The sequence below is a fragment of the Lytechinus variegatus genome, chromosome 12 (assembly GCF_018143015.1).
Source record: "Lytechinus variegatus isolate NC3 chromosome 12, Lvar_3.0, whole genome shotgun sequence".
Lineage (NCBI taxonomy): Eukaryota > Metazoa > Echinodermata > Echinoidea > Temnopleuroida > Toxopneustidae > Lytechinus > Lytechinus variegatus.
Window position 1 is genome coordinate 24,777,333 of NC_054751.1, and position 22,579 is coordinate 24,799,911.

The 22,579-nt window shown below is 37.0% G+C and overlaps 1 protein-coding gene across 4 annotated transcripts in view; it reads right to left on the minus strand.

Annotated features, from left to right (window-relative positions):
* LOC121425149 overlaps positions 1–22,579 on the minus strand; it is a 48,314-nt gene that overhangs the window by 4,399 nt on the left and 21,336 nt on the right. For 2 of the 4 annotated variants that reach the window (XM_041621146.1, XM_041621143.1), the window contains exons 3-15: positions 20,207–20,295; positions 19,520–19,629; positions 16,649–16,750; positions 13,122–13,372; positions 12,274–12,496; positions 10,800–10,925; positions 9,337–9,490; positions 6,942–7,081; positions 6,296–6,397; positions 4,482–4,575; positions 3,953–4,116; positions 1,697–1,798; positions 541–657 (exon numbers count right to left, since the gene is read on the minus strand). In XM_041621146.1, coding sequence (XP_041477080.1) covers positions 541–657; positions 1,697–1,798; positions 3,953–4,116; positions 4,482–4,575; positions 6,296–6,397; positions 6,942–7,081; positions 9,337–9,490; positions 10,800–10,925; positions 12,274–12,496; positions 13,122–13,372; positions 16,649–16,750; positions 19,520–19,629; positions 20,207–20,295 — 1,774 coding nt within the window. The remainder of the gene's footprint in view (positions 1–540; positions 658–1,696; positions 1,799–3,952; positions 4,117–4,481; positions 4,576–6,295; positions 6,398–6,941; positions 7,082–9,336; positions 9,491–10,799; positions 10,926–12,273; positions 12,497–13,121; positions 13,373–16,648; positions 16,751–19,519; positions 19,630–20,206; positions 20,296–22,579) is intronic. The other 2 variants (XM_041621144.1, XM_041621145.1) reach the window with 2 other exon arrangements.

The following is a 22,579-nucleotide window of genomic DNA, read 5'->3' on the forward strand; positions in this document are numbered from 1 at the left end:
TATTAAAGCATAAACATTGAGAACAAGCAACTAGAGGACTAAAGGCTTAAGGTCCTCTCCAAGGGACCTGGTAATGAGGATAAATGCCTTACCAAAGGGCACTAGCACATCAAGTGGTATTCGAACCCGCGTCATCAGATTTCTAGACCACTGCTCTACTAACTGGGCCACAACTTAAAGTTTGTAAATTATGATTTGTTGAATGTCGAATAAAATAAAAATAATATTAACATGCCTCCTGAATATATCACAACACCAAAGAGATAGTGTTACTCATTCTTCAAAGAAAAGTCTAAAGTATAAGCATTTATTGTCCTTAAAAACAAAATTTCTTCTCCACTGGCTTCTTCAAGAAAATATGCGACACAATGTCAGACTTTCTCTACAATTTATTCAGTTCATTTATATCAAGTATAATCTGGCAAGAGGTCTGAATAAAGGAAATTAAATAAACAATGGTTTTAATATAACATAAAACTACAGTAAAAAAATGCATTCAATAGTACTTCAGCACATAAATATACTGTACTTTATACTTACTGCACGCGAAACTTGTTTTTCAATGGCAGTGTCTTCATCCTCTTCGAGGGTGGATGGGTCACACGCCCTGTCTATCCTTGCTAGCAGGTGGTCCTTGTAATCGGTCCGACTTACATTCTAAACGTAACAAAGAAAAGCAATAGAGAAACGACATTGAGTAAAATTAATCTTACAAGTCCTGAGAGTGTTTCACAAAGAATGAGGTGCGACTTAAACATCAACGCGAAGATGTTATGTAACACCTAACCTAATTGATAGATATACAGAAGTGCGTGTCTCATGCGCATGATCTGACCAATGTGGTGATGTGCTACATGTATGTACCGCACACAACTGAAATTTAAAGATAAATTCCAGTATTGGTAATGATCTCAAAATGACTTTTTACAGAATCTAAAATAATGACCACCCAGGTGTCTGTTTGTATGAATAAAAAATATGTGCCAAAGGATTCTGGAAGAAGTGTAATTGCTGAGAAATAGGTAAAATAAGCGCAGATTCGGTCACTTCCGTCGGGTCTTTATTCCAGCAATAATAATACACTGTCCCACGTGTGCCTATCGGGTTGGTGATCTTTAGTGTGAACATTTTTCAACGTAGATTTCAAGATCTCACAAAGTTCAGATTATGTAACTGTACCAGATCTAGATCCTCAATGATATACTGACAATTAAGCCTGGTTTTACAGACTTTCTCATGAAATCAGTGTTTACTGCAACTACTGGCATTTCTCTTTAACTGCGACTCTTAGGTCACATTTTATACACCCCAGATCAGTTCACAGGCGGGGGGGGGGAGCAATCACAAAGACATACCAAACAGTTTATTTGCAAAGTCTTCGTTATTTGTTTCAGGTTTTCAAAATAAAATTTACCTGAGTTGTTATAGAGTACATCTATAAAAACTTCTTTATATCTGTGAACTTCATGCAAATGATTCGCATTCATAACAATCTTGTAACTTCAAAGCATGTAAAGAATAACAGGTACCCATTTACTACACCTGGGTAGTAAGTGGAAAATGTAGCTTAACACTTTGTCAAAGCACATAAGAGCTACGGCGGGATTCCACCACGCCACAAAGAATTAGATTATTGAGTATCAATGAATTAGAAGTATTAAAAAAAGGACCTAAAGTTCTCAGAAGTCTGTCTTACCTCAAATGTACTTGTACCGATGAGCATCGACATCCAGCCAGGCATCTCAAAGTCTTCATACGCTAGAGGGACCACTCTCTTCCTCTGCTCGCAATAGAATACCTGTACAAAAGACGAGAGGTGATCAGTAACATGGTCAATGTACATGTACAGATGGAATGAAAGCAAATGAATAGCTAGATTTCAATTTCCATTTACTTGGTCATGAAATTCTATAATATACCAAATATACCAAGGTTAACATCATGCAAAGAGTCATTTTGTGGCATCCACTGACAAAAAGGAAGCAACATTTGATTTCTTTTTACTCAAAATTGACTTTTTCTAGACTCTGGGGTATTTTCTATAAGCTCTACGTGATGCTAAAGCAATTGGAATAGCATTACCCAAATTACTGAAATATAGACATTTCAAGAGCAAGTATCTATATATATTTCCACATGAAACAATGACACATTTTCTTCATTTAACAAGAAACTCATTCCATATAGAGGCTTCTTAAGTAAGGGGGGAGGGGCTGTCTTTCTACCTGACGAGTCATAACCCATGCAAAGGACGTATCCCTACCCCCCCCCCCCCCCCGACGAGCTTGAATACCTTTATTCCACCTTTTCTTTTTGCTTGTCAAATTTTTTTGAGGATGCTTTTGCCCCCCCCCCCGGGAAAAAACTAGGTACCTCACTGGTAAGTTGGCACCATAAATCCAAGGAGTCACTTTCCCAAGGGATTTTACTGCCAGCTCTAACGATTAATTGTTACTCTTCCATGTTTGGGATTCTTTGTTCAATTCAATATTTGCTTAATTCATCCCTTCTTACCCACTATGTGTGTTACATGTATCTATGTAATGGCTGTCAAAAAGCATGTGAAAATATATGCCTCTCATGTATATGGACGTTTGTGGCACATACAATAAGAAACAACCGAATTGGCCCGTATTCTGATTTCAACCATGGTCTAAATTTGTGCTTCAACTATGGGGAGTCAAATGTGACACAGATCTCAACTACATTATAACCTTATTGTCACATTTTGCACTGAAAGCACTGCCAAAAATCTGGAAATGACACATCTAGATATAATTTCTTCATCATTAACCCTATCTAGGCCGGGGGGGGGGGCCTCCGAGGCCCCCCCTCAACGAATCGCACAATGTTTTTGCCGTGCGAAATTTTTTGACCGTGCCGCTCGCTGACTTTTTACTTTCTTGCGCAACTTTTGAGACCAATTTTGCGTCACCCGGGTACGTGGTTCCGAAATTACTCAACATTATGTAAGTGCATGTCTGACCGAAAATTGCTCAAAGACGTGATTTCGTGTACAAAGTCAATGCAAATTGTGTTTCCAACCAAAATTCATAAATGTATGATTATTTTTAGTTTTGCTAGTCTAAATGTATTAATTTTATGCTTTTTATGATCACAGAAGAGTCCCCAACAAATTTCATTGAAAAAACAATGAAAAACAAAAGGTCCAAAAACAAAAAAATACATAAGAAATTGCAAAAGACAATATAATACATAAGAAAATGATTTGATATCACAATTTTTTTCATGTACACTTGCTAAGGACACCACAAAGAGTTTCTATACCAAAAATTAGTACATTTGGAGCTTTATTTAGGGAGTTAGAGGAATAAGTATGATTTCGCATACTAATTACGCATAAATTAGCATAATCACTTAATAGCGATTTGCATGAAATACATTTCTATACAATCTTGTAGATTATGTCTCAGGCAACCCGCGTGCCAATTTTCGGAGCAATCGCGCGGTCGACGGCCGAGATCTTAGGGGGGGCCTGGGAGGCCCCCCCCGGCCATAGGAACTCCAAAAATACCCCGGCCTAGATAGGGTTAAAACAGGGGAAAATCCCTGTAAATTCAAATGAAGCATAAGGTGTCAAGAAATGGATGTTTTTGAGCTTCTCATAATTTTAGTCAAGGTTTAAATCAAGGTGTAGGTAAAACCAGAGTTCGGAATACGGACCATTCAGAACACCTGTCAATGGGTAAACACCCTACAGGTATCAAGCAACAAATAGAAACCGGTCCAAGACAGTCTCTAACATGATGAAGCACGGGACCTCTTCTTACAAAGAGGTGCAATAGATTTCAGTCGAACTGAAATTGCAATTGATCAATTATTTGTGTAGTAAGGGAATTGAAATTGAAATTTAAGATTAAGTGCAATTTGAGATCGATTTTAATCCATCGGGACTCTTTGTAAGACAGGGCTCTGTTGGAAGCTTACATACCTGTCCTTTGCAAGTTGCTGATTCAGCAAAGGCCTTTGACAGGACAAAGAGAACGATAGAAGCCTCATCTACTTTCTCTTGGAAGAGCGTTGCAGGGTTACTCGCAAACACACCGTCCATCACCTCTTCATTGCTGTCTAGGATAAGTGTGCCATCTGATAATACTAAGCAGAACAAAAAAATTGAAATCAATGAACATTGTGAAAAACGCAATATAATACCAACAATATTGTTATATTACAACCTTAAAATTCCACTCATTAGGGCTATCACCATCATGATCATTACTAAGATCACCGGGATCATCAATGGCAGATCCAGGATTTCATAACAGACTGGCATACAAATCATTTTCTTAACCATCACCGTAATCATCATCATCAACATCACCATCATCATCCTCACCATCACCAAAATAATCGTCATCATCATCCTCACCATCACCAAGATAATCATCACCATCATCATCATCATCACCATCATCATCATCATCATCACCATCACCATCATCATCAACACCTCACCTCACCTGATTCTGTGTCTGTGCCACTCAACCTGGAGAGCTCTGTCGTCACCCAGACATCATATCCCTTACTCTCAAACAACTTCTTCAACTCGGCACCCTTTGGAAAAATAGAAGAGAGGATCTTATCAGCAAATGCACGCGAATCAATTTATAGAAAATCAATCCTGACACAAAAATGAATTCTAATATCATACAAGGCAAAAGCGATTTTGTGTCTAGCCCACGTATGAAAATAACCAGAAATATCGTGATTCGTGAGGGCATGCAACAGAACTGTATCGAAACTTCATTGTAATATGACTGGGATGGAATAACACTTGCACGAAAATTTTAATGTTGACCTGAAAATGACCTTTGACCTTATCGTGTGACCTCCGACTACAGCATAACATGCAGGTTCCCCAAGTCCATCTACCATCCAAGTTTGGTTGAAAAGCAACTTATGGTTGTGGAGTTAGGTAAGGTTGACCTGAAAATTACCTTTGACCTTATCATGTAACCTCAAGCTGCAGCATAACATGCAGGTCCCCCAAGTCCATCTACCATCCAAGTTTGGTTGAAAAGTGACTTAGGCCTACGGTTGTAGAGTTAGGTGTCATAAGAGAGTCTTGCATGCAAACTTTAACATTGACCTGAAATGACCTTTGACCTTACCATGTGACCTCCGACTGCAGCATAACATGCAGGTCCCCAAAGTCCATCCACCATCCAAGTTTGGTTGAAAAGTGACTTACGTTTGCAGAGTTAGGTGTCATCAGAGAGTCTTGCATGTAAACTTTAACGTTGACCTGAAAATGACCTTTGACCTTTCCATGTGACCTCCGACTGCAGCCTAACATGCAGGTCCCCCAAGTCCATCTACCATCCAAGTTTGGTTGAAAAGCGACTTACGGTTGTGGAGTTAGGTGTCATAAGAGAGTCTTGCATGTAAACTTTAACGTTGACCTGAAAATGACCTTTGACCTTACGATGTGACCTCCGACTGCAGCATAACATGCAGGTCCCCAAAGTCCATCTACCATCCAAGTTTGGTTGCAAAGCGACCTACGGTTCCGGAGTTAGGTGTCATAAGAGAGTCTTGCATGTAAACTTTAACGTTGACCCTTAATGACCTTTGACCTTGGTCATGTTACTTGAAACTCCAGCAGAATGTTCAGTGATACATGATTGGTCTTATGTCTAAGTTTCATCAACTAGGTCCATATACTCTCTAAGTTACGCTGTCATTTCAAAAGCTTAACCTCAGGTTAAGATTTTGACGTTGATTCCCCCAACATGGTCAAAGTTCATTGACCCTAAATGACCTTTGACCTTGGTCATGTGACCTGAAACTCAGGCAGGATATTTATATCATACTTAATAAACCTTATGGCCAAGTTTCATGAACTAGGTCCATATACTTTCTAAGTTATGCTGTCATTTCAAAAACATAACCTGCAATTAAGATTTGGTGTTGACGCTGAAACCGTCGGAAAAGCGGCGCCTATAGCCTCACTCTGCTTTGCAGGTGAGACAAAAATTAAATGAAATCAATTTTATCCATGTAAACAACAAAGCAGTCTTTTAGGGTTAGAAGGGTAATTTTCCCACATTTCCCTCTTGGGCTCAATTTGTCTAATCATCATGCATAGAATCAACAATATCTAATCTTCTACATGTATTCCTCACTTATTTCAAGTTCCAACCTTTTCCTTGAGGTGTAATTCATAGGCAAGCGCATTTCTGATAAGTATTTACTATTTTTGAATAACATACGAGTTTGCCCCCCCCCCCCAAAAAAAAGGCAATCTATGCAACCCCAAGGAGTTTAAACTTACAAATTCTTCCTGTTTTGGATGTGTGCTGATAACAAGAAGCCTGTCTCCATCCTCTCTCCCTTCATTCAAGATGTCTCCAACACTCACTGTCTTCCCTCTCGTCTGGAAAAAATACAAAGAGCAAGCAAAACAACCAAATTTAGCTGTTTTCAAAAACCATTTGATCTTTCTAAAATGGAAAAAGAGAAGAAGGAAAAGAACTATCAACTTAAAGCCATTTTTTAAATGCATTTCATGTTTCTAAATTGGAAAACTGAAAAGGAAAGGGAAAAAATGGGTACCTATCATCTGGGATCTATCAACTTCTGGCCATGTTCAAAGAGCCCTTTTTTCTTTTATGAACATTTAGGATATATGATCATTCAATAGTAGTGACATCATTCTAAAGTTGGGACTGTCCTATTTCAGTAGGGATAATGAACTGAAAACTTATTTCTGGTGACTTCCTGTGGGCACTGCCATGCCTGGTCACATATATCATTAAACATGCATGAAAAAATGAACTATCCATTAGTACAGGGAATAACAGGAAATATAACTAGTTGTCCAATAGTGTGAACAAATTGTATCTTTAGGTGCGTAATAGTGAGAACAAAAATGATATACCAGTAAGTTTAATACAAAGGTCACCTTCAAAGCAACTTACCAGAGCGGGCAGCCCATTAGTGAGGTTGTTTATCCTTCTAGATTGGCATCGTTTACCGATATCCACGGCAACACAATGAACATCTTTCTTTTCCCATTCATAGCATTTCTTCATTGGACTGTCCATGCTTGTCTCTTTGGCTGCGAGTAGAGAATTAAATACTACTACTAACACTCTGCTGGTAATATATCGAACAGGTCCAGTGCTTGGTAGTCATGGTAAAAGGGGAAGTCCATTCCAATAAAAAAGACAAATTAAATACCCCCGGTAAGCTTACAGCTGAACATTTCAACAAAATCAAACTTAATTAAAAACTGGGAAGTTATGACAATTCAAAGTTTCGCCTAATTTCACATAACAGTTATAAGGACATCCCAGTCAGTGTATAAATGAGGAAACTGATATCTATTTATTTATTTTATTTCTAGCACAGGAACACAAGAAAATACAAATTAGGCCCGTTTTGAAAGTCCATTTTTGATGCACGTGTACACCGCATGTTTTTCGGTCGTGTACATGTTGTAAACACTGTGAGAGCGAATTATGTTTTCATGTCGACACGGACCCACATCAACATGTCATAAAAAGGGGTCTATATAGCCTAAGTCACGCTTTTAAAGCTTACCTGAGAAGTTTGAAGCATCAATCCACAAAAATTGGTGCAAATTAAAAGTTTACTCAGCTTAGCAGCGCATTAAATTAATAAAGAATGCATAAGAAAATCAGTGCAGGGCCCTAGCTAGCGCCGACGCTCATTGGATGCGCATTTTGTATACTGTACCTTAAATGCATGCACAGATCGCTGCAGAATTAAGTGTGACTGAAGTTATCGATTGATTTTCATTATTTTGTTGCCAACTTGAGGAGTGTTTGTAGGCTTGTAAAACATGTGTACGAGCGTATAACATGTAAGTTGTAGCAATGATCGCTGTCGCAATTGGTGATTCTCAAATTGGCTCTGAGTGTGATTGAGCAACGCTTTTGAGCTTTCGAGACCGGAGCAGACCCATTTCGTGGTACAAAAACTTGAGTCTCCAGAAGAATAAATGTGGATTAAATTGGCGATTTTGGAAGTGAACTCACTCTACATTAATTGAAATATATTGACATGTTTATAGTGATTAAAACATGTACAGTGTCTAATAACTAAGATTTAATGTGAGGCTGTGAGCTTGTTCCCTGACTTTGTAGTCCCATGCAAGCTTTATGCAGATGCTACCATGTACACGGTGATGGAATTTAGTACACGTGCACTGACTTGACCGTGCATGTACAAGTGTACCCGAAATGGCTCTAATACAAATACAAGAAAATTGAAAGACATCAGCCACTCAACTCACAATTTCTTTTGTATTTCTCTACCAAAATGTATTAAATTTTTTCCTCATAATGTGAAACAAAGTTATGGCTTTTATGGGATTTCTTGTCATGTATCAATTTATTGCATTATTAATGCAATCCGGGAATATAATAAAGCACAGCATATTTGTTTATAAATTCTTTCTCCTTACATTTCTAAAAAAAAAAACTATATATTCCTTTATTTTGCTTCTCATGTCAGTGGCACATTTTTTGTTTGTATTCATCTGCACAGTTCATTACACAAGCTATCCGTTTCACATAGCATCTCTTTCATGTAGGTGTCATGAGCCATAATCCCCTAACAATGAACTTGACCTTGGTATTGTTTGTGAAGAGTGATTTATTGATTTTCTCCTCTCTTTTTTCAATGAAGTCCTGGGTCTGGTGGAGGATGTACTGATTTTTTGTTTGTTTGTAAAGAAGGTACAACAGCTCTCCCTTTAAGTGGTTTTGAGAGACAATGTTTCCAAACCAAAACATAGCCACGCCGGACAAAGGGGCATTAATATGACAATTAGTGGTTGTGCAAAAATGTGAACGAAACATGTGTGCGAGTGCTTTGATTTAAACGAAAAACAAAGAGTTAACTTGAGCTAATCATTACACATTCTTAATTGGCAATGCGATGACAAACAACCTAATCACTGTTTAAACATGCATATTGATAACCCTTCAGTTAAATTATGCTTTTAAAACTTTTTACTCAGGTTACATCTTTAAAACTTTTTACTCAGGTTACATCCCTATCATATATTTTCAGTATGAAAATCAAATAGCCATGTAATAAGCGATTGTTGCCAATTTGAGGAACAATACGATTGATTTTATTTTGCTCTTGTGAGACCATGGTACTTCTTCATTCACAAAAAACACTCCTCAAATCTTACCTCATTAAGCAGTCCTCTTAATTCCATTTCCTGTTCTCTCTCACTGTATTTTGCTACTTCTTTTTTCTCTTTCCAATGCGCTTAGAAACTGTTGTATTAAGCGCTATATAAATGTTAATTATTATTATTATTACTATTTGACTTACATGGCGAGTGTGGTGTGGCTGGCTGGCCAGGTTTAGGCTTCTTCCAGTTGATGAACTGTGTCGTGGCAAACTGAATGGCTAGGCACCTCGGAGGCCAGGAATCCAAGAAGCTCACGGGTACTATGTACTTCTGAAGTACATCGGCAAGTTTCACCTGAAGTACAAGACGATACGGAATGTCAAGACCATAGTATAATAGAGGGACCATGTGAATACAGAACACAGAAGTACATCATCATATTTAACCTGGTGGGTGTTTCATAAACTTGTTCGTAAGTTACAAGCGACTTGAAGAACGACTGGTGATCCCTTTTTACCATAAGTGGTATATTGAATTGGCGATGGTTTAGTGCGTAAGATTAACAGTCGTTCTTAAAGACGCTCTTAACTTACGAACAGCTTTATGAAACGACCCCCTGGCAATAGAAAGTAGTGATAATCATATAAAGACCAAAGTTACACAGAGAAGACTGCATATGTCTGCATATGGGGACCAAAATACATTAGGCCTAAAACGAAAATTATATTGCCCTAATAAGATCAAAATTGGAAAGTTGAATCTGTTAGTTGGTTTCCTTTTTTTTAAAATACCTTCAAAGCTGCACTGCACAAAAAAATGGACTGTGCTGCGTGTTATAGCAGAAATCCCACAAAGGCAGTAAAGGTCTCATCATAGCGGTTTTCCACATTCCCCATTATTTTGTTAGGACTGGCATCATCAACTTCCTCTCATGTATGTGCATAGAATTAATTTGTGAAAATAAGTGAAACTTATAATGCATGGGATGATTCATTAATGCAGTCAAACATATAAAAGAAAAAAAGAAGAAGAAAAGGCTACCCTGTCTGTTTATATTTTTATTAGAATTTTAAAGTTGGTCATTTTTTTTCATTTTAAAGCATTCTAGAGTTGGTCAGATTAGGACGACAACACAACAGTTTTATTTTGGGGTATTACAGTAAATCCTGTCAGGGTATTAAGAACATTTAAGATATGAACAGGTGTTCATAGACAGGTAGTCATCCTCCATATTATTTCATTTTATTGGTTACATATATTGAATTTTCTATGAAGATGATTTTTTTTTCAGCTGGAATGTATTACTATGACATAAATGTATACTTGAAGATTTGTGGAAAAAAATAAACTAAACTAAAACTATGAAGGTTTTAAAGATTATTTAAGCACTTAAAATCTCAAAATGACCTAAAAGCAAGTTACAACCTTCTGTGTGTCAAGCCTGAAAATCTCACCTGTCGATATAATGGTGTTAATGTATAGCATTGTACAGATATCTCAAAGTGACCTAAAAGTAAGTTACAACCTTCTGTGTGTCAGGCCTGAAAGTCTATCTCACCTCTCGATATACATGGCGTTAATGTATAACATTGTACTGAAATCTCAATGTGTCCTAAAAGTAAGTTACAGCCTTCTGTATGTCAAGCCTGAAAGTCTATCTCACCTCTCGATTGGTCCATTGTGTCTCCCCATACCTTGGTGTGACCAGGGGTACAAAGACTGCACAGTTACTCACTGCAAAGTTTAGACTATCCTGCCAGTCAGTTCCACAAAATATTTCATGTACATCCTTTGAAATAAATTATAAAAAAAGAGCAAAATTTCCAGATAAAAACACAAATGGACATTCAGTGATAACTGATGTACTTTCAAAACCGATTTAAAATAATATGAATTCTTTTTTGAGGTTTGTGATCTTAAGATTACTATGGGCATGACTGTGGCATTAAACTTACATTTATAATATCTTATTGATTTCTGTTGGGGTGGGGGCTTAGGGTAACATATATTACTAGTGGATAACCTTGAATTTCTTTTTTGTGTCCTCGGTAAAGACAGCACAGTATTACATTTTGCGGCATTCATTGATTTTTTTTTCACAAATTATCATTTTCATTATTGATTATTCGGTAGGCTCCAGGGATTGTGAGGGCAATATGCAAACCACACTGCTATAATTTTCAGGGAATTTTTGTCTGGAGTGCAGCATTCTGATTTTGAGTTAAAGAAGTATTTTGCCACAGGGATAACAAGTGCCTATGATACTTGAAGAATATTTTCACACTCTTAACAATGTCCATGCCTTGCACTGGGTGTGGTGATTGTGGCATAAAGACTTCCCACAAACCAATACTACAGAGCTTTTCAAATTGCTCCAATTTCCACCATGCCTTTTCATATTATTTTTTCTTTCAAGTCTTTTGTATTTCAACACCAAGGTACATATATTAAAAGTGCTCAAATTGTTTCTGAAAATGTGATTCTTTAAAGCCTCATATCAGCAAAAAAAATGATAATTTCTGAATTGAAAATGCATTTCATACAGTTCATTATTATCACTCTTTATCCAATCTCTTCAAAATTAATATTTCGACCATATTTCATCTTATTTAATCGAGTCCAACATCATTTTTTTTGTAATTAACTCTCTTCTTTTAAAACATTTTTTAATGTACATATTCTTTATATACAATTGCTGCACTTCAAATCAAATGATAAGTGCTAAAAGTTACATGTATAACCATTAATTCCCACAAAGAAAATCCCAAATACATGTAGGCCCAATCCGCAGTTCAAATACACTAAAAGAAAGCGTTTAAATGATTTTAAAAAAAATGTGTGACAAGTTGACAGATCTAATAATTTTCCTTGATTTTGATTAGTTTAAAAGCACAGGGGTCCTACCGTTACAATGGTAAGTATTGCTTTCATGAAACGCTCCTTAACGCTGCTGTCACATTCCCCTTATGGAGTCCTGCTTGTCAAAACAACAGTTTTCTCTATTTTACTACGAACGTTGCCATATGTAAATGGTAAAAAGTCACTGTTTGTGACACGCTGTACAAGTGTCATACAGGTAATATGACTGCAGCAGTAGACATACATGTATATTAGAGAACGGCCAAAACTCAGCTCACCAAGTACACACTGAACTTGAGCGCCTCTAGCTCTGTCTTCAGATCCAGCGCATACTGCGTTGCCTCCGCCCTGACATAGCTGATGAGGATCTGCTTGGCACTGGCTGGCGTCTTGCTGGTGAAGGGCGAGTCTGGGTTGGTGGTGAGGGGACTCCTTGGCTGCATCTTGTGAGGGGAGTAGTTTATGGATGTGTCAAGGGAGAGGTTGTTTGGTGATTTGCTCCTGTAAATGAATAGCAATGAACAGCAAAAGACCTTTGAACATAGATTAACATAGATTAACGTGAAGTTTAATTTCAAGGCAACTTGTGTTACACCGGCTGATTCCTCCACAGCTCCCAGAACCCCTAGGATCCTGATCTCTATTCAAAAACTCATGAACTCCTAGAAAACAAACCACGCCGTATCAAATGGTTTTAAAACACCGTTTATTTACAAATGTACACATGACATCCGATTCCGACCATTCCGACTAACAGGTCCATTGTTTACCCATGGCTATTACTAACTTCCACTAGTCTGCCCTAAAGACTTATACATGTATTATTATCTTGTCACACTTGTCAAAGGACTGTGCTGCGTGTTATAGCAGAAATCCCACAAAAGCGGTGCAGGTCTCTTCATAGCGGCTTTTGCACATTCCCCATTATTTTGTTAGGAATGGCGTGTGTCTGGCATCATCAACTTCCTCTCATGCATGTGCATAGAACTTATTTGTGAAAATAGGTGAAACTTATAATGCACAATGCTATAACTTTCTTCTTTATTGCTCTATTCATCTGATTTTTCTCTGTTTGTTCAAATCAAATTGTTATTTGGATGGAATTGGCCTTTACATTGACACTTACACTTTCTGCATTTTCGAAGGCGGGGTCATCATGCCGAACTCAGCCATGGTCGATGCAAAGCTGCTCTGGGACTCCTCAAGGGCAGACTGACCGGTTAACTCTAGTAGTGAACCTTGAACTCTGACCTTGACCGAGGACTGGACCATGATGTCGAGGATGGTCAAGGTGGATTCCTGCTGCCTGTTGACCGGCCAGCCGTTGCAGTCAAGGAAGAGGAAGTCGTTGTGCATCAACTCCCGCATGCTACCCAACTGAAGTGTGGAGAGAGGAATGAAGAGAAAGAGAGAGAGACAGAGAAAAGATGAAGAGTGACAAAGAAAGACAGATTGAGATAAATAGAGTCAAAGAGAAAGATAGAGAGCGACAGAAAAGGCAGAGATAGCGGATGAAAGGGAAGAGTGAAAAGTAACATAATGGACAAGGACATAATGAGAAGTACAAACAAGAAAAGCATATAAAAGAAAGGAATAGGGAAAGACAAAAAAAAATAGAAGTGAGAGATAGGGGAGGGAGTGATAAAGAAAAGAAAGAGTGAAATAGAGAGGGAAAGAGAAGAGAGACTTAAAAAGTGATGATGGATTATCATATTCAATAAACCTTTATCTGTTTGAGTCAAGGAACATCTCTATCATTTTTATCAATGTGCACACCATTGGCAATAGCAAATTGTTCAAGTTCATACATGAAAAAACAATCAAAATGAATTTAAAAATACACAGCAATGCAGAGATCAAAATACATACATCTATACACAGCAAAAATTAGGTATATCTTGCCAAAAATAAAGTTTGTATACAGGGTCAGAAGGAAGTGGTAAAATCAAAGTGCAAGGACACAACTGAGTGTGGACATGCATCATGACACATATTAACCTTCATTTGTACATGTACCTACATGTACACATTGTGCATGATGTTACTTGATTTTAATTTCCATCAGATAACACGTACATGGTGAGGTGTAAAACCTTGCATTTCATATTCTAGAAAATTCTGAGGGCAGCTTAAAAACTTAGCTCTACATGTATATTATACAAATAATGCACGCAAGTGCATGCATGCAGGGCCAAAATAATGAACGATGTGCGAGAAGAGCCAATTGATATGCAGCACCGAGGTCCACAGGACCAAGTGCGGTATATCCATTTGGCGGGTCGAGCACAGAGTTCATTATTATCAAGATCCTCTACGCAGAAGAATGCGTGCATTGTTTGTTTTATACAACCCCCTCCTCCATGTAACTGAGTTGCCCCGAATGCTATATTTTATCTAAATTCTAAATAATTCCAGACCTCGCACAATCCTGCACTCTGACATCAGAGTGCAGGATAGTGCATTTTGGATGCAATAGTGCAATTTGCTGAATATCATGTGATCCGATTTAGACCAATCAGATTACTGAACATTCTTGGGAGTTGTACAATGGAAATCTGGCAATGGTGTGGCAACCTCATATTGTCTGATTCCTAATTCCTCGAAATAACTCTTTAGATGGGCAAAGAAGAATGCTACATGCCTATGTTTTAACTCTAAAATCAATCTTTTTCTCAGCTGTCCCCAATTTTTTAAAATTTTATATTGAGATACATGTACAATGTTTTAAAACCCAGCTAACGGATGCTCCTGCCTTAAAATCTCAGCATACATTGTACATTACTATCAGCACAGTTGTATTAAATGTTGTGGATTCAGAATAATTCAAAGAAAATGATTTGGTTTCTAATGTAAGGTTTAGGGTCACACAGAGCTGAACTGTCGACTTTCTTTGAAAAAGGATTGACCCAGAATTCATAACAGGATGTTCCATCTTCCTACGAAACTACAAATACTACAAATTTACATGTATTCAAACTACCAATAAAATAGCAACATGGAAGATTATCAACCATACCATCGGCATTCATCCCAACCGTCGTATCAGTCAATATTGGTGAAAAAAAAAACGATTTTGAGATTTTTGTAGAAATTAAAATTAAACGTCTTTTTTGTACATACCGGTACTTGAATTTCTAGGCAAAAATTTATTTCAGTTTCTGAGGTATACATGTATGGGGATGTTCACAGCATATGATTGCCATACAAATTGTCGATAAAATGCGCAGATCCCATTGGAAACTTGTAATGTAGCAAAACAATTGTTATTGTTTTTGTTCTAGCGGTCTGTTTATTAATTGATTTTACTCTGATGAGTGCATGTGAAAACATTTCAGTATGTCCGTTTTTAATGCCATTTTCTGATTTTGCAGTACCAAATAGCTTATTTTCTTCTTATGAATGATTTGGTTCTACTTTTATAGATTTTGCAATATCTTTCCAGATCCCCCATTGTTTTGTCAGCAGAAATTTGATGATTGGGAGAATGAGAGAGAGAGAGAGAAAAAGTGAGATTCCAGCTAAGAGAATATCAGGACTACAGCATCTCTGACTTTTGTTAATATGCATACTGGGCAAAGTAAAAGTGGGAATAGAGTGGAGGGGGAGGGGAGGGGGAGGGGGTGAGGGGAGGGGAGGGGAGAAAGACAAGTATAGTCAGTGGGGGATGGGGCGTTCATATTTTAAAACATTTTTCGGCTGAAAGAATGCAATTCACATATTATTAGTATTAAAATTCATGTCATTGTTAGCTTTTTTCCCATTTTTAATAAAAAAAATAATGGGTTAGGCCTTTGCATTTGTTTTTTTTTCCTTATGAAAGATACAAACCTTGATCCATCATGATAAAATCATCATATGGGAATGAATAATTCTTGAAATAATGAAAAGATTAGTAAACTTTAATATACATGAATGACATGCCAACACACCCATGCAAGATAATCACTCCCTTTTCAATATACAATGGTCCATGTCGGTAATGATAGATAAATTTTTAATAGAGTTATAGAAAGGTCAAGTCCACCCCAGAAATAATGTTGATTTGAATCTATAGAAAAAAATCAAACAAGCATAATTGCTGAAAATTTCATCAAAATCACATGTGAAATAAAAAAAAGTTATGACACTTTAAAGTTTTCCTTTTTTTCACAACATAGTTATATGCACAACTCAGTGATATGCAAATGTGACAATTTTTGATGTCCCTAACACACTATATCTGCTGTTTCTCATTGTTTGAATTATACAATATTTCACTTTCTTTATTCAGATATCTATGACAATAATTTCCAACTTGACGAACCACAAAATGCTAAAGCAAAGGTAATTCCACATGTTCAGGGATGAAAAAATCATTGTTTCATATGACAACGAGAAAATAAAAATATTTCATGTAGAGAAATACAAAAGAAATAGTGAGTGGGTGACATCATCAGTCCCCTCATTTGCATACCAACAAGGATGTGCATACATGTTTTATGAAATTGAGCAAAATTATAAAATGTCATAACTTCCTTATTTTACATCCGATGGTGATGAAATTTTCAGAGTAATACGCTTGTTGGGAATTTCTTTTTTTTCTTTTATTCAAAGCAACTGTTTGTTGGGGTGGACCGGTCCTTTAACAATATGTTGGTTATAATTTCAACTTACAGAGCAGGGGGAAGATTCTGATTGGGTGGGGTCAAACTTGTTTGAATCTTGGCTCGGCTGTGAGCTGGAAGGACTCGGCAACACAATGGATACATCTTTAGACTGATAAAAAGAATGCACATGTAATACAATACACACCAAAATAGAACATAAAGAGGTTACTGAGCAAAGGAAATAATGTCAACATCTGAAAAAACAAATACATTTACATGTATCTGCAAAATCAATGTAAAGAGCTGAAAGATAAAAACAGTCACCAGCAAAATTTATTTCTTAAAATAGAGTATAAAAATGCCACAATTTTTTCACGACAAATGGACAATTCTTGGTTGAAAGCCACAATCAATACCCGTACCCATGCAAACAGGGACAATGTAAGAACAGATGACAGCATGCTTTTCTACATTGTTCGACAACCATGGGGGGGGGGTTAAACATATGGAGACATACATGCAAATCAAACAACATTTGGGACTTCCCAAATTTTGACAATACAGGTTCAGGTTTTGTAAGTTCAGAATCACACATCCTGAATATCAATATTAATGTTCCCCTTTTATAACAATGTCTCTTAATACTGCTTTGATCCAGATTAGTACACAGGTCAATGCATGCTAGGTTGCCCAAACTCATAGTATGCACTTTTTTCCACTCCCCAGGATGGATACATTTCATTTACATATATACTACTGTGCAAGTTAAGGCAGATTAAACAATATACAACAACATTTAACATTAATCATTTCATATTTAGCTGAATTAACATTTTGAATTCTCCTTTTTCTTTAGAGAATAAAATAACTAACCCAAAATCTCTGTAATATGAACAGTTGTATACAGAATTAAGTGAACCGTTCAAGGAAATCAGAATCAGTATGCAAAATAGCTTTCTATATAATATAGCATTCCTTTTTTATTTAAATAGAAGGCACTGACATAATGAAACCATGAAGGCATTCCAACAAGAATAATGGTGAACCAATAAAAGAATTAAATGTTACTGTCATGCAAAAAAAAAAAGAGATGTATTTGAGAGACAGGAAGGAAGAATTGCTTGCCAACAGCTCTCATAGGCTGTGTATCCCTTTGTATGTTAAACCCATGGAATGAATTACTAACAGTTGCATACACATGAGGAAATCACATGCAAATGATTAAATAGGATACAAAAAAGGTTAATATTTGGGAGTTCTGAAGAGAACCAATTACGAAGGCAAAACCAAGGTCAAACACTGCTAGTACAGCTACAAGGATATTCAACACAGCAGGGATTAATTTTGCTTTACAAATTTGAATAGCATTTTTGGTCTTTTTGGTCATAAGAGAAAAGCTCTCAACTAAGTAATGTACAATCCTATGTAAAAATATGCTATACAAAAGACTTTATGCATAGCAGTCTTTCAAAAATGAGGAGCAAATTGCGATGCGATGCCAGGAACATTATTCCCTGCACGGTTAACAGACCCTATGCCCAAGATAACCAAAAATATGAAGGGTCTGTGAAAAATTTGTATTACATGTATATTAAAATCAAATTGAACGAAAATAGCATTCAGGGGTAAATAGGAGAAAAACGACAGGTTTTCACTCCAGGTGGGTGTTTCATAAAGCTGTTCGTAAGATAAGAACGACTTTAAGAACGACTGGTGATCCTTTCTTTTGGTAAATGGTATACACCATAGGTGATGGTTTAGCGCGTAAGAAAGGATCACCAGTCATTCTTAAAGTCGCTCTTAACCTACGAACAGCTTTATGAAACGGCCCCTGATGTACAGATGGTTCAAGAACATATAAAAATGTATTGTCGAATGCCCTTCATGACAAACTACAACCGCAAACTACTGGTCGAGAATTAGAGAATCAAACAGCAGTTTCGTCCATGACCCTGGACATACTATATATTTGCAAGTTTTCATCAGCTCCGAAATTTAGGATGGAACTGTGGTTCCGGTTCACCAATTTTCGACAAAGACTTAGATGCTCTTTGTCATCTGAAAGGCATTTACAATACAATGTGTTCCTGAATCCTCCATACAACAAAAGCTTGTTCATAACATTCAGAAGGGAATACAAGAAAACAATCTAGGGCCAATGACAGATAGAGGTATAAGTCATACACATCTTGATATTCAACCAGTCAAAAGCATGCATTGAGATCATGTGATTGATTTTTTTTTCAGTTGCATTTATATGCACCTCTTTCTGAAACGGGCCCCTAGGGATATTCAACACTGCTTGCACTCCCAACAACGTTTGAAAACTACAGAATCAGGTTGGTTAACAAAAAATATAAACATGTACAAGTAAACAGACTAGACAACCAACACTGTGACCAACAACATTGAAACTGAAAAGTTGGGTTGGTTGAAGGAAACAATATGCACTATTCTGCAAAGAGGGGAATAGAGTGTACAAGAAGACAAACTGTGGACATCCAACACTGTAACAAACAACTTTGAAAACTACAAAAACTTGACAAAATCATCACTGTCAGTCACTGGTTCCATGACGTTTGCTCCTGTGGTGATTGCTCCTACCAAAAATTCCCACATAAGCATGACATGAACCGGAACTTCAATCCTAATTTTAACCTTAATCCTGATTCTTACCTCAATCTGGGTCCCATTTCATAAAAACATGTTATAACAATTCTCATAACAAGTTTACCATCAGCCAATTAAATTGAATGATTTCAGTAGCTTTTAACTGCTATAGCAAATTTGTTATCACAACAAGTCTTATGAAACGGACCCCCTGAACCGAAAACCCTAGCTATCACAATCCTGACCTTCACATTACATCTCCAGATTAAATAGCAGAGGAGCAATTTGTCGCAAGAGCAAACGTCTTGTTACCCCGGCCGTTACTCACTTGGGCAAGAATGGCTTGACGTAGCTTGTTAATGGTGAGTTGTAGAGACGACATGAAGACAAAGCCCAGAGCGGGCCCTGTTTCACAGATCACACCGACACGTGGTTCTCCTAAATTAACAATATATGAGGGGGGAATAGGACAGAGGTCAAGCATTTGATATTATCACTATCCACTTCTTAGCATATAGTTCAAATATTGAGAAAATACAAACAAACATCATATGACCCAACAAATATAACAAATATATAACATGAACAAAGAATGAGAAATTCCACATTATAATGAGATGAATCTAAAGTAAAGGGGAGTAATAAACTTTTAATATATGTAAGTAGAAATTTGCATATTTTTGAAAATTTCAAGAAATTGGCATTGAATAAGAGAATTTTAGAATCGTAAAAATAACAAGCACAGAGGAAGAAATGGATGGGGAGGGGGATAGCATCAATTCCTATATCATATGTACATATGGAATGCATATTTTTATACTGTAAACAACAACAGTAATAATGCAACTTAAAGAGCACTAATATCCACTTCACAGAGTGCTTGCTTTTGGTACTGTTGTTTATGGATCACAAAATTGTAGCAAACAATTTTTCGGCCAACTATCTCTGTCAACAATATTTTGAGGTTAATTTGTCTGACGTAGTCTGGAAATATGAAACGAGCGAGCTTACTTACCATAATCCCGTTGTATTCTGATAAGCCCTTCCTCTGTGACGAGATGAGATGCTTTGATCTGAGGTTCCTGCTTCTGTCTCACAGGCCAGCTATGAAAGAATGAAATACAAAATAATTATTGAAAGAAAATTCTCCTTTCAACTCTCTTTCTCACCTCAACAACCCAAGACATTTAAAGGTATTGTGAGCAGCCGATTAAAAAAATTCTCAAACCAAGATAAAACATGTGTACAAGTGCATGTATTAGAACTAATAAACCCTGAAAACAACCATTATTGAGAATGAAAAGCTAAAACTACAAGGCAAATGCTGATTATGTAAATAGGCGTCTTATAGACACCTAAATATTACACATAAGTGTATGGGATGAAATTAAGATGGTGTTTCTGGTCAATTTATATTTCAATTTTTGAAGCACTAAATAATTATTTTCGAATGCAATTTTTTCTGGGCTTCATTTTTGTAACATATCGCAGACACAGGTGACAAGTGTGACCTTTTAGCTCAGATTTTTTAAGTCAAACCAATGTTATCCAATCACTTTAAGACCAGGGCCAAGAATTGTAAAGGGTTAGCAATTAATCATGGGGCTAGTATCTATTACTGACTGCATTGATTATTGTGTATGATCCTTCATAAAAATTAGTGCCAAGATCAATCGCTAAGCTTTGTGTTACAGTCCCCACGTGTTACTATTATCCTATTCATTGCCATCTGTTTTTACTTTCATCTTTCTTTCTTTAAATTTCTTCTAAAAGAGCAATGCTTGAATATAAAATATATAAAAGATATTTTTCTGTGTTTGTTCCACATATGATGCAGTATTTGGTACCCTGGGGTACCAAATAATAATCCGCCATTTTGTTGAATTATTTATTTTATTTTTTGCGCTGTTCCCTGGGTTACCAAAAAATATGTACAAGTATATTTTAATGTTTTGTACAGATTTTTTTTTTCTTTTTAGTGATCTTACTTATGTAACAATTAATGCATGCAAATGAAAACTTTATTCTAATTTTCATGTTCTGTTCTAATCTTCACTTCAAATGCGCTGCACATGCACTGCGCTGTGCCTGTGATGGACGAGTAATAAGCCTACACCACCCCCACCGCGTGTACCAGGGCGAGTTTTGGGACTATAAGCTAATCTTTTGTGTACATGTAAGTTAGCTGTCGAAAAGTATACTTAAATTCTTAAGTATAACATAATTTGTTTACTATTATTGGCATTAGATTGTATCAAAGAAAGGAAATAGGCGTTGTGAACATTGTCCCCATTCATTGCCATGATTGTCGCACCGATCGTACGACCGTGATCAACATGACAACAATGTAACTGTACACTATTACAGCACGAGATGGCGCTGCACAACGCCGTACCCCGGTGTACGGCGTGGTGCATCATATAACCAACCCTATTCATGTGCATGATTACTATTGCCAAAGTATGGCTACTTCTAAACACAATATTGATTTTTTTTTTCTTTCTACAAGATCCCATATGAATTTGTGACCCTCGATTTCTTTCACCTAATTTGAAGCTTTTAATCAGCCCGGGTCAGCTGTGCGCGCACACAGAACGGACTAAGCGTACAATGTCCGCTCAGCTGTGCGGTTGAATCTGATTGGATCACGCTAGGTTCGCGACCGTTCTATTTAGAGCAAGGGTGACATGGAGGTGGGCATGGTGGGAGGGACACGTACAATGTACGGCGATTTATTGAGACTGTTTATTTTCAGCAGGCATTATGTTTCTTGTCATTTTCTTGTCAAGGAATGTGAGATCGCTCTCTGCCTACGTGATTATTTACTGAAGATTAGTACAAATGTCGCCTCTCTTCTTCATCTTTTTCTCATTCAATCTCATCGATACCCGGTGTCGGGTTTCTCTTCCCCTCCCTCGTGGAGAAATGAAAAGTGCAAATGTAGCAAAGTTCCCCAAATAAGACGGAGGCTCCAATTGGTTTAATCTTTTGACGCAGGTTTTTTTCATCCAATGAAAATCACTTTATATATCAAAATGTTCAGAATGAACTGAATGACTTGAATCTTTTTACGGCGGTAAAAAATAGCCCATTCCCGGCAAGAAACCGCCAGATCTAGCCGGAAGCATTCAGTCAAAAAGTTTAATACCACAGAAATTTTGACCAACTTGATGGAAAATGAACAATAAATGACTGTGCGATGGCACAACAAAAAATCTTGATTTTACATCACCATAACGAAGAAGAGTTAAATTTTCTTATGCTTTTCCTGGTGGTGAACTAGGCCAATCGGATCAAAATATGTGGTTGAAAAAAGGGGGGAAACGGCACATTTTTGCGGCTTTTCACGGCGGTGCGCGGTGTGTTTGAAGAGGTTGACGCTTAAGTG